The following is a 12,360-nucleotide window of genomic DNA, read 5'->3' as shown; positions in this document are numbered from 1 at the left end:
CGCTATTGATTACAATAGGCAATATACTATTCTATGCAGTCAGCAGTAGGCATCTATAATACGTTAAATTTTGGCTAGTGACAAAACGAATTTTGACTTTTGCTCAACAGTCCTAACAGCTACAGAAAACACAAGAAAATCTAGTCAAAATTCAAACGCCTATACATCATAATACACCTGAACTATCTTAAAGAAATTATAAAATACTTTCGTAAGGTTTCTAATATAATAAATATAATGCCTCGAACAATTCAGTACCGATCATAACCTAACCGGTTAAACACAATATACCTAGTTATGTATACATTTTTAGGCGACAGCCAATCTCAATTTTTGGCTTAAATGAGTTGAAGTGTACTCATTGATTGAACAGTAACTTTTTGAAAATTATATTAGCACACTATACGCGCTTTTATGGAAAATAACAACTTTAATTCTCGTAATATTGTCGGGTTATTTAACTATATGTATGTACTATAATCTATGGAATTATTATGACTTTCATAAGGGTAACAAATGATAATAGACATAATATGGAAAACGCGTACCACATTTACATTATACTGTAGCGAGTCGTATTATGTGATATAACTATATTGTTACTTGTTACTTGTTAGCTGTAAATTGTGATAGCTGATAAGTGATAACCACAAAATGGCTGCTGTATGTTTCCGGTGATATCTTAAATCGTGGTTTCCGGCAGCCTATTTTTCATATTGACATTTTTAGCAAATAAGTTGTTACAAAGTTGTCAATGAAGTTATCACTAACTATTTTGAAAAACAATTGTTTTAAGTTTTTTATGGTGGCAACTGTAAACATTTTGCAGCACGTGACGCACCACGCAGTCAACGACACAGCCCATATCTAAAGTAAATCTTACTACTAAAATAGTAAAATGTTCAACTACTTATTTGATTACAATGTTTAATCAATATAATATTACGTGTCGTATCTACTTTATATTGTTTAATTAATTTATTCATACATTTTTTTAAGAAACTTAAGACACGTTATCTCTTTAGTGGCGTATTAAAAAAAAATCAAATTCACGGCCCTCAAACTATTACAGTGTACAACAAGCTTTTGGAAAAAGAATCAATAGAAATCTAATTTTTCGCTGAATCCGAAGCTGGCCTCATAATATCGTTCTAGCACATGTAAAGGTTTTTTTTTAATCGTCTCCAAAGTTGTAAAAGTTTTAAAACACACCGTTTCGAAGTATAAAATACGTTTGTTTAATTTTCTAAAACTATTGTGTTATCTATTAATTTTTTTAGCTGAATTCAGAACTGACATCAGAATTAATGCAACATGAAAGTTAATTATTAAGAAACCCTATCCACAATAAAAACACTTCTGTCCCCATAGCCCCCCCCTTCTTGTATCTGCCCCTGTCCAGAGTTGTGCCCAAATCAATTTGTATTCGAATAAATTGTGGTAACAAAACTTTTTGAAAAATAACACGTTTAATGCTGATTACAAATCTGCAAACAAATGTTGTCGGACGAACTTAGTTTGGGAATTTTATATATTTGAAGTTCACACGTTATGCAAAGCGCCACGACCCGCGGTCGCGACGCGACAATACTCGCGGCGAGATCCCAAAATAACACCGTATCCTGATATCTGATTTTATATTTCAATCATGACTGCCAGTATAAAAGTATTATACGGTACAAATGATTGTGTACAATATATTTTTCCCTTAATTTGGTGGTGGCACTGGTTGCACTTACTACCTATAGACCCATGTACTTTCTTATCAGTTACCATTCTGATTTAGTCTATTCGTTTTTTTTTGTGTACATTTTAACCTCAACACGTGAATGCGATACGCCGATACACCACTCTATAGCATTTTGTAATTTTTCTGAACTACTAACTCCCATCTCCCACTTTGATCAGTCTTCAAGATTTAAATTCTCGTTAGTTACTAGTAAAATAAACTCAATAGCTATAATGTTCAAACTCCGAGTAAATAATTATTTAATAGACTGTAGTCGAGTGTGTGTTCCACTAGTGCTTATTAAAAGCATTCATTAGTCGTTTCACCGTGCTAATCTTTCCTCTGTTCATTAATGATCATGTTGTGATTATAATCTAATATTGAGCTGCATTATAATATTAGTTTAATACTATTAATACTTATGGTTTTTTCACAAAAATAAATATAAATACTAGAAATTTAACTACTAGATTTCAAGATGAGTTTAAAAACTAATAACTTTGATCAACGGTCAAAAATGATTAGCGAGGAACACTTACTGCTACATGAAAATGTCATTAAAAATGGTAGTACGTTACCATCAAAATCTTCAACATCTAATTCGAAAGGTAAGACTCATTTTATTACTGTGTAGTAAGCTTACTTATGTATAAAATTTGTTAAGAATTACTTTGTCCGCTAATCGAGCCTAAATGTATTCATATAAGAATAATATAATGCATAGTAGGTAACATTAATATGCCAAATCTAAACCGCCTCAATTGGCGGGAATAACGGACGTTAAACTTAAGAGAGAGAGAGGTAACATTAATATAAATTAATGTTTTAATTTTACATTTGCACCATACAAATATAGTTGATTTCTCAAGTGGCTTTTCTTCAAAAAAAATATTTTTTAATGCTAAAGATCATGGATGTTTTAGATAGGTATTTCTGGTTACAAAGTTTATTTTAGAATTATGAAAATTTTAATTCATAATAAGACTTAAAATATTTGTTTCTATGCTGAAGACAATGGTGCAGAAAAATGTACGAATCTGAAATCACAAATTGTGGACTCTATAGTTTTAATGATAATTAAGAGACTAGAAACTAAGAACTTGAACTTTCAGAATTATTATTATCGCAGCTACCTGCAGACGCCATAGAGAGCATATGTTTGCTATTTCAGTATAAGGGACATAGGTGTGGGGCTGATGACTATGTGTGCCCAATTACTGCGGGGCTCATTCGGGTGGGAGTTGTCCCTCCGAAATAAAAAAAAATAGTTTACCTTAAAGGAATAAAAGAATTAACTAAATGCTGCTTTGTAGTAGTTACTGGTCTAATGAGTGTAAACTGTATGCACATGAGCATATTTAAAAAAAGAAACTGCTTATATAATAGGTTTTTTAGCTATAACTCAAAAACTTTCTGTTACTAAAAAAGTGTGAAAAACCGCAATGGTTAGCATAAAAATACAATTTGTAAATATGAACTCAAATTAAATGTATTTGACCCTTTGAGTCTCACATTATTTTATTTTTTTTAATTGTATTGATAGTTGTTTCAATAAAATACCACAATTAACAATCGAAAAAAAAAAATTTTTAATGTGGTTTTAATATAATATTATGACTCAAAGGATTAAAAATGTTATTATAAAAATAAAAATAAAAGTACATGAGTATTAATTTAAAGTACAAAAAAAATATTATTTATAACTGATTATTTGACACACATTATAATAATAATTAAAATAAATGTTATTTATAGATAAATATAAAAAATGATAAGCTTTGACAACCACTCTGTTATAGAACATGTTTTAATAACCATTTAAGCAAAAAATACAAAAAAAAAAGTATCTAATTGGAATTATTTCCAACAATAAAACAATTATATTTAAATACATACAAATGAGCAAAAAAAAGGCCCTACTTTAAGCTTTATTTACAATTGAAAAAAATGTAATATTAAAAAAATTGTACTTGTAACATAGTTATAAATAGTTTGTATACCTTTTATTTAATTTAAAATAGTCATAAAAAAATTTAAATGATTCAATAATTATAATTAATAATAAATAATATGTTTATATTCTTTTTGTTAATTTGCTTTGACCTTAAACATCATACAGTCATATAAATAATAATTAATCAAACATGTTGATAATTAGTTATTGTTATTTTATTGAAGGTACATAACCTTTAGGTATGATCTTTGATCTTTTTGTTTTGAGGTATTCAAAATAGAAAATATTCATGTTAACATACTAATCATGAAATATACCAATATGAATTTTTTACTAGTATTGATAAGTAAAATACTTATAAAATAAATGATAAAAAAAATTATATATAATTTAATTTGCTTTTACTATATTTTTATTAGACTTTATAAGAAATAAAACAAACATTCTATGTATTATTATTTTTTATAAAAATCCTAAGTTCGCCTCATACTTGTTAAAATTCGGGTCAAATGTAACTTAAAAAAGATTTGTTATTTTTGATACAATTACAATATCGAATCAATAATTCTATGAATATAGTTGTGGGCATGTTAGATAGATAGTAAACGCCTGCTGCATACATAATATTAACATCGGACCTATTATTTAAACTCTCCCAAAAGTAAAAATTTTAAGTACAAAAAGTGTTTAGAGATTGATAATTTAGGACACTCCAAAACTAAATAATGTTTTTAGAATATAATCTTAAAAGATTTTTTTATAATTTCTTTTTAAAAAATCTTTTTTTATTATATCACTAGGTATTCCCATAAGTAATTTTAAAACATATATTGTCTAATTAAATGTGTAAATAAACTATTTTTTCAAATTTATCTATAGTAATTAATGTCTCTTCTTCATTTTTTTTTCTTTTAATGCATACCGGTTTTTTATTTTGAAATTAAACACCATTTTGTTATTGATGACAACTGTGCAAAAAGGCATAATAACGGGATTTACTGACTGAATACCTAATGGTTGTTTTCTTTCTACCTGATTACAATTCTAGTCAGAAACAAGGTTAGCAAAGTAGTCACAGAAATGCTCATTGTGTTAATATTATGTTCTTGAGAATAATTTTGATCAAACTGAATGTAATGCTGCTTAATGAATTTTAAGTATGTTTTATTAATTGTGTTTAAAGTTCAGTTGTTGAAATATCATTTATGAGAAATGTGTCTTTTTGATGTTGAATTTATAATTTTAAATCCTAAATTCAGGAAGTTCAATAATATTGTTTGTTTGGTTTTAATTGTTTACTCACAATGTTAAAAGACTTTTTTTAATAAACATTTTGTGTGTCACTTATATTTATAAATACCTAACTACATTACAACATGATATTTTATGTCTGCTGTATGTTAGTTTAATGCAGGTTTTGTATTTAGTTAATCAAATTGACTAGTCGTAATTTTTTTATAGTGTGATATAAAATTGTTAGCTCTTGGTTTTTTTTAAGAGTTTAGAAATCATAAGGTAACCTATATTTTTTTTGCTTATAAACAAAAACAGTTTTAAGAACTTTTTTTTAGCTAGTTTTTTTTCTTTTATCACAGTTATCTGTTAAATATTTTTACTATTCATAATAAAATAAAGTTTTAGATCTTAGGTGTACAAAATTCAGTACTGTAAGTAACCATTGAATGTATGTATAATTATTGCTGAATTACAATTGATAAATATTAAACAATCTTTCATAACTATATCGAACATGACCAGCATATTTAAATGATTACATTATAAACGTTTAAGATGTAATTGTAGATATGAAGAAGTAACCTCCATAGCTAGCAATACCATTGTCTCAGCAATTGAATCAAACATTCTTTAAAATATCCATCTGTTATTAATTAATTTTAACAAAGGACTAAGGCTATAACGGTCTAATAAACAAATTGGGTGTCAATTTATGTGTAGTCACTACTGTTTCTAACTGTATAGTTATAAATTTAAAAAAATTATGGAATAAAAATACATTTTTTAATACAATAGAAATGTATACATGAATATTGCACGTCATAGTAACATTTAAATTAAATTTAATAGTAATTCATTTTTATAGTTGAGCATAGTAACATTTTTTCAAAATATAATAAGATTTCAAAGGTCTCTTATGAACTATTTGTAATATTATATAACATTACATAAGCTACAAAATACTAAATGTATGGTTTCTCTTGTTGAACTTGAGTGCATAAAATGTATATTAAAATTATTTAAATAATCACATTATAATGTATACTTTTAATTTGTATGTCTTTAGTATTACATTTATATTATTAAATTGAACATTAACATTATCAATTATAATTTAATGATTTCACAATACATAAACATTCATTTTTAAACTTTTTTATTATATATTTATATGCTATGGGATTTTGTTTTCAGGACAACCTATTAAACATAACTCATTTACAAGTATTGCAACTGAACCATTACCAGTTCGTTTAACTCCTGCATGGGAGGAAAATAACTTGCCGAACGACGAACTAAATTTTAAAAGTTTTAGTATGGCTGAAGCGGTATTAGAGACTGATCCACCAAAAGATAGGTATGTTTAACAAATTAGTCGTTTCAATGTCCTAGGCGTATTTAAATAAGACTTAATTTAAAAACAATATTACAAAAACAACATAATGTAAGATAATTTTTTTTTAGATGGAACATAGTATATTTGATTTTAGTTCTTCATGGTATAGGAATTTTAATGCCGTGGAATATGTTTATAAATGCCAAATCTGTAAGTAATCACTGCATCACATATTAATTTTAATAATTTTAAATATTGTCAAGTTACTGGCCCGAGAAAAGACGCGTACAGTGTTTTTGGTAATTTAGTACTTATTTTTTCAAAATAATGTAAGAACCAATGTTTTATTTAAAAATAATGATAGTATTAAAATTGATTAACAATTTTTTTCTGAGGAATATGGAAATCCATGTTTTGATTTTAGAGTTTCATTGTTATTTAAATCAATTTTGATGCCAAAAATTAAAAAAAATAATTTCTTGGATGGCTAAAAGGATTAATACTAAGTTTGTTAAAAAAAATTAATTTATACATTGTCATAAGACAAAATAATTTGCTATATTTTTAAAGATTCATTCAATTTGTATTAAATATTTATGCAACCCTTCAAAATGAATAATTATTATTATATCTGTAACAACTGTGAATAAGTGTGTAAGTCAATTTCAGTGATTTTATAGTAGAGCGATTTAAAATTTTGAGCTGTCATAAGTCAATAGCCATAAGCCAATAACTCACATCTCTCTCAAAGGTCTCTTGTTGGTCCAACGAGATTTATTCAAGGTGTGCTAGATGCCAAGGACTACATCCTAGCGTACTTAATCAATTTTGACCAAAATTTGACTTACCTACTTATTCACAGTTGTTACAGATATAATCTATTGCTTCAGTTAAGAAAATTCATGGTCTAAAGGGAAAGTTTAAATAATTTTTAATACATTAAATTAGGTTTTTTTTTAATTAAGAATTTATAGTTATTTCAATTTTGTTAATTGTCATAACTTAATTAAAAATACTACACATTTTGAACATCGTTGCTGTGTGGCAGCAACAGTTGGTGCTCTGTGTTTTATTTAAGTTATGTACGGTGTTACTAGTTCCTAGTTGGGTGACCACTTGAAGAATTTCAGTGATGAAGCAATGCTATCAACCAATATAAATGTTTAAATCAATTGCACCAAAATCTAACTGTTAAAAAAACACCCTATAACTACAGTATTAGTAACAAAATTACTTATATTAAAAAAAAAGTAATAACTTGATGTTTTTAAGATATGCATAAGTGATAATAATTCTACTATTGATCCAAGCCCGAGAAACATTTTAATTAGGTTTATTAAATATACATTTTAATTTAATCTACAATAATTTATTTCACTTTGTTTTTAGTATTTTGTCGACTATAAGTTAGGAGAAGAATATCTTAATGGAAAATTTTACTATGCAGGAATTTTTATGGCATACTTAACAATCTCATCACAACTGCCTAATTTACTATTCAATTGGCTTAATATATTCTGTCCGATAGGGTAAGATTTTTTTAGAATTTTTATGTTTATATTTTGCTAATATACCTATAACTTATGTATTTTTCAGTGGAAAATTAACAACCCGTATAGTGTGGTCCATACTGACTGAAGTGGTCTGTTTTGTATTTACTGTTGCCTTAGTGATGATTAATACTTCACAAATTCCGAGTACATTTTTCTGGCTCACTCTCGGAAGTATTATGTTGTTAAATATGGCTAATGGTATTTATAATAATTCAGTTTTCGGTATGGCAGCCAAATTGCCTCCAAAATACATAGGGGCTGTAGTTCTCGGAACGAATTTAAGTGGTACATTTACATCTTTGGCTAACATAATATCCATTTCAATTACTCCTAATGCTCGCACAGCAGCTATATACTATTTTACCACTGCACTGTTCATATTATTGGCGTGCTTTGACACATATTTTGCCTTACCACTAAATGTAAGATTATTATATATACCTATTATCTATACATTTTGAATACTTGTGGATAATGTACATTTTTAATACATTTTTAGAGATTTTATAAGTATCATGAACTTATCTACCAGCGTCAAATTGAAAATCAAGAATCCAAACAAAATAATGATGGTAGCGTACCATATTGGCGTATTTTCAAGCAATCTTGGTCTCAGCAATTCAATGTTTTTTTCATATTTTTTGTTACACTATCATTGTTTCCAGCTGTACACTCTGGTATTTATTATATTTCAATTCTGTTAACTAAATATACAATATTATTTCTTACATTTTGTTGCAGATATCAAAGTGTCTGATCCAAACTTCTTTATTGGTAGTACATATTATGTCAGTATTATGTGTTTTTTTACTTTTAATTTTACTGCACTAGTCGGCTCGTATCTTTCCACATTGTTTTCATGGGTAATATAACATTTTTTTGTATTTTGTCAATCCGTTCATTGTGCCAAACCACAATGAACACTTTAACACTTTAACCTATGAATGTATATAATACAAAATAACATTTTCAGAATAATGTTTTTCAGTTTCTACGATATTGACGATAAAGAGCTTATTAAAACACAAAAAAATTATGTCATAAAATTAATAGTATTAGAATTTTGTAGATTAATTATAGCACTTATTGTGGCTGTATATTACGATTTGGTAAATTGAGTCCCAGATAAAGTTAAATACTCTAGTCTATTTAGAGACATTATGTGTAGGTTGGATGGAGTCTCCAATTTTTTAATTAAGTCTAGTAATATTATTGTTCTTGAAATTCCTTATTTGTTCTCTTAATGCAATTTCTTTTTTAATATTGTGTTTTGATTTTTTTACTTATTACTTGAATGCATATATTTGATTGATTCCTTTGAGTGCACCAATAAAACAAGTATTTATATGCAAGGTATAAAAAAACCGTATGGCTTCGCATGGAATGACATGCAACTATTTGTTGTACTATTTGATCTTGTCGAAAGTTCAGCCCAAATATTAGGTGGAAATAAAGAATATGCAAAGCAAATATGTTTTCAAGACATAATTCGTAAACAATTTTACCGTGATTATGATTTACAGTACTATCAATAGCTGTGTTTTAATTGTTTATCTTTTCATAGCACTAACACATATTTAAAGAGAAAGTTTAAGCTGGATTTTGTTTTTCTTAACATTTTTTGGAATTTAATTCATCGCTTTCGTTTTGATATCCGACTAGATTTACTTTTATTATTTTTAGTACTGGGATTCAATTCACAGCTTTTGGTAAACTATCAATTAATTTGAGACTCAAATTACGAATACCTTTTTATTGAAAGGTAAAATATAGGCAAATTTAACAAAACATTTGTTTCTATAATTTAAATTTAACAAGCATATTTATAGATTTGTTTTAGCTCAGACATTTTTATATAAATAATAATATATATTACAAATATTATAAATAATTTTTAATTATGGCATTCACTTATAGCCACTAACTATTTTAATACATTTAATTTTTTTTAATTTTTATAAAGTATTTTTTTAGAATACTACTGTAGATACCGGGCACTTCCTAGAAAACGGCGTGCTCTGGTGGACAATAGGCATATTAATGTCGGGTTGTGTATACGTGAATATATGGGAATTTTTTCTAAAAACCACTACAGTATTAAAGCAATGGTTTGTCCATTTTTTTGAATAGCAAACATCTTGATTAGTATGAAAGAATATACCATAATTATTTTTTAAAATTACAAATATGTAAATTTTACATTTTTCAATGCTTTTTTTTTATGAGAGGATAACCTTTGTGCTGTTAGCCACTGCAGCGCTAAGTGTCCCGGTGTCTATACATTTGAATTATGTGTTCTTGTTAATTCTATTTGATATTATAAATATATAGGTGTACTAATCAAATAGGGAGAGAGGGTGTAGTGAGTAAGGAGAAACTGGGTAGGCGGGTCAAACCGGGTTTTTATAATTTATAGAAACTCGGTTTGACTCGCCTATGGTTTTACCCTACACTCCTTTGTAATTCATTATAGGAAAAAGTTATGTACAGAGCCATGACTTTTGAGAAAACTTATACAATTGCTATTTTTCAAACAATATTTTAATGGTTTGCACAAATGACGTTGCAGTTGACAAAACTCAAATTTGAAGAAAATTGAATTTTTCTCTCAGGTGTATATGGATGTATATGGGCTTTATTAGTACCCTGGTTGCCAATGTGCTTTAAAAAATCCCTTCTTCTTGTCCCCATAGCAATAGAATATTTATTCAGTGAAATCTTGATTTTGATAAAAATATAAGTTTCAATGCTATTTGTGCCAACCATTCAATTGTATATAATCCTATGTGGACGTACTGAATTATAATAACAAATTTATAACTTTTTTTTTTTAGCCGAAACCAAAATGGATGTTTGCTCCGGTTATTTTAAGAGTTGTCCTTATTCCATTATTTTTAATTTGCAATTATCATCCAATAGATGTTTCTAGATTAACTCCAGTTATAATAAATAATGATTATGCATTTTGGATATTGGGAGCTATACTTGGATTATCAAGTGGATATTTGAGTTCAGTTGCAATGATGTATATACCAAGGTAAAATAATCTAATGTTTTGATAACTTTGTATGATATAAATTTGGTATAACATAATTCGCTACTCTGGTGGAAAAACGTGCACCCTTAAATTATAGTTCTGCTGAACATGTGATTGAAAACCGTTATTTGGAACAACGACGCCACTGCTCTCAAGTGGAAATTAATAGATATTATACTTATGGCATTGTTCCAATGGATAAAATAACCTTTTTTCGTACTTATTTTTTTACTATATTTTAATTTTTGTACTACTTATGTCAAAAATTCAAATTTCGCACATAATATGTCGTTGTTCCATCAGAAAAGCAATTATGATACATTTTTAAAAAAAAGAAAAAAGGTTTGTTATTTACACATTATATAATATGTTTTCAACGTGTCATAAAAAAGTATGTTTTTCGTTTTTATTATTTAATTTAAAAGCCTTAACTGATTTTTAGCCTAGTCTATATTTTGAGTATTATATATTATTACAATTTACTGGTATTTAGTACCTAAAGATTTAAAGACTAAAAGAAGTGCTATTATGTTATTTGCAAAAAAAAATTCTTATAAGCTATTTACAATGTTTATTTCAGTTAGGAAATAAAGTATATGAGTATAAGGATAGCTGGGGTGATTGAACGTGCTCTATGTAGGAGATCAAGCTCTATGGAGGTGTAGGTCTAGAGTGGCCGACCCTATGTAGTTGGGAGTATAAAGGAAAGATGAAGAAGATTGGTAATTTTGTTTGCGTTTTGGATACTAGTTATACTTGGAGATGTGGGTGTGTTACTTCCATTTGGAGGTTAGTGTTATGCAATTGCCCGTTCTAGCCTTAAAGCTCATTTCTTTAATACAAGTCAACGTCAAAAAATAATGATAATCATATTACTTGTTTATCTGCTGTCAACGTAATAACCGAGTTGCTGCTGGAAGCTATAAAAGCGCACAATTGTAAAGTAAATCATGTGTTGAACTATCGACGGTCAGGCACTGAATTATAGTGTTATCTTACTACAAATTTTAATAATATATGATATGCCGTATTTTATTTTATCAAACAATTAAATTTGTTTAATATATATTAAAAATATAATTTCAGTTGTGTTGAACCAAGATACAGTGGAGTCGCTGGAATGTTTGGAGCTGCTATGCTGATCACCGGTATTTGCTGCGGTTTAGTTTTTGGAATGTTTATGCCGAATGTTATTAAGCTTATTAGCTGGTAAACATTTACCGATGTATACCTTTATATATATTTTTTTTTTTAATTCGTTTTTTCCTAAAAACCAAACGTTTTTTTTTTAACAATACATTATATAATTAACTAATTTATTCAGTAAAGATAAAATTCAGAACAGATCGTCGTGGATAAAATGTCTGCTTAATGTTTATCCCTTTCATTTTAAAATTATATTGTTGACTTCTTTTCTTATAATTATTTAATTTACCCATTTCTAAATGTTAATAACTAAATAATAAAATGTAATTTGGAGGTAACTCACTACATGTTATACTATTTTATTTAGAA

At 27.3% G+C, this 12,360-nt stretch overlaps 1 protein-coding gene across 2 annotated transcripts; it reads left to right on the top strand.

Moving 5' to 3' along the window:
- The first annotated feature begins 1,798 nt into the window (after window positions 1–1,798).
- LOC126839187 (equilibrative nucleoside transporter 1) lies at window positions 1,799–12,059 on the top strand. 2 transcript variants are annotated; one of them, XM_050574309.1, is made up of 9 exons: window positions 1,799–2,337; window positions 6,114–6,276; window positions 6,384–6,465; window positions 7,645–7,784; window positions 7,852–8,230; window positions 8,308–8,485; window positions 8,550–8,671; window positions 10,643–10,845; window positions 11,932–12,059. In XM_050574309.1, exons 1-9 carry the CDS (start codon window positions 2,208–2,210, stop codon window positions 12,056–12,058), a joined length of 1,524 nt encoding a protein of 507 aa, XP_050430266.1. In that variant the 5' UTR covers window positions 1,799–2,207; the 3' UTR covers window position 12,059. The 2 variants fall into 2 exon arrangements, with proteins under 2 accessions (XP_050430266.1, XP_050430267.1); XM_050574310.1 differs by lacking the exon at window positions 1,799–2,337 and adding an exon at window positions 5,087–5,198.
- The last annotated feature ends 301 nt before the right edge of the window (window positions 12,060–12,360 follow it).

This window comes from Adelges cooleyi, unplaced genomic scaffold (assembly GCF_023614345.1).
Source record: "Adelges cooleyi isolate 19-005CV unplaced genomic scaffold, UGA_ACOO_1.1 ACOO_flye_CR_arks_rails_tigmint_CR_PRNA_30, whole genome shotgun sequence".
Taxonomy (NCBI): Eukaryota; Metazoa; Arthropoda; class Insecta; order Hemiptera; family Adelgidae; genus Adelges; species Adelges cooleyi.
Note: the sequence above shows the minus strand (reverse complement) of the source record. Positions and strands in the feature narration are given on the sequence as shown.

What these genes read in the sequence shown, in the direction of transcription:
- LOC126839187 (XM_050574309.1), top strand. Translation starts at nt 2,208, where the DNA reads ATGAGTTTAAAAACTAATAACTTTGATCAACGGTCAAAAATGATTAGC. An exon ending in ACTGATCCACCAAAAGATAG is followed by an intron (nt 6,277 to 6,383) that starts GTATGTTTAACA and finishes ATTTTTTTTTAG; the next exon opens with ATGGAACATAGTATATTTGA. An exon ending in AATATATTCTGTCCGATAGG is followed by an intron (nt 7,785 to 7,851) that starts GTAAGATTTTTT and finishes TGTATTTTTCAG; the next exon opens with TGGAAAATTAACAACCCGTA.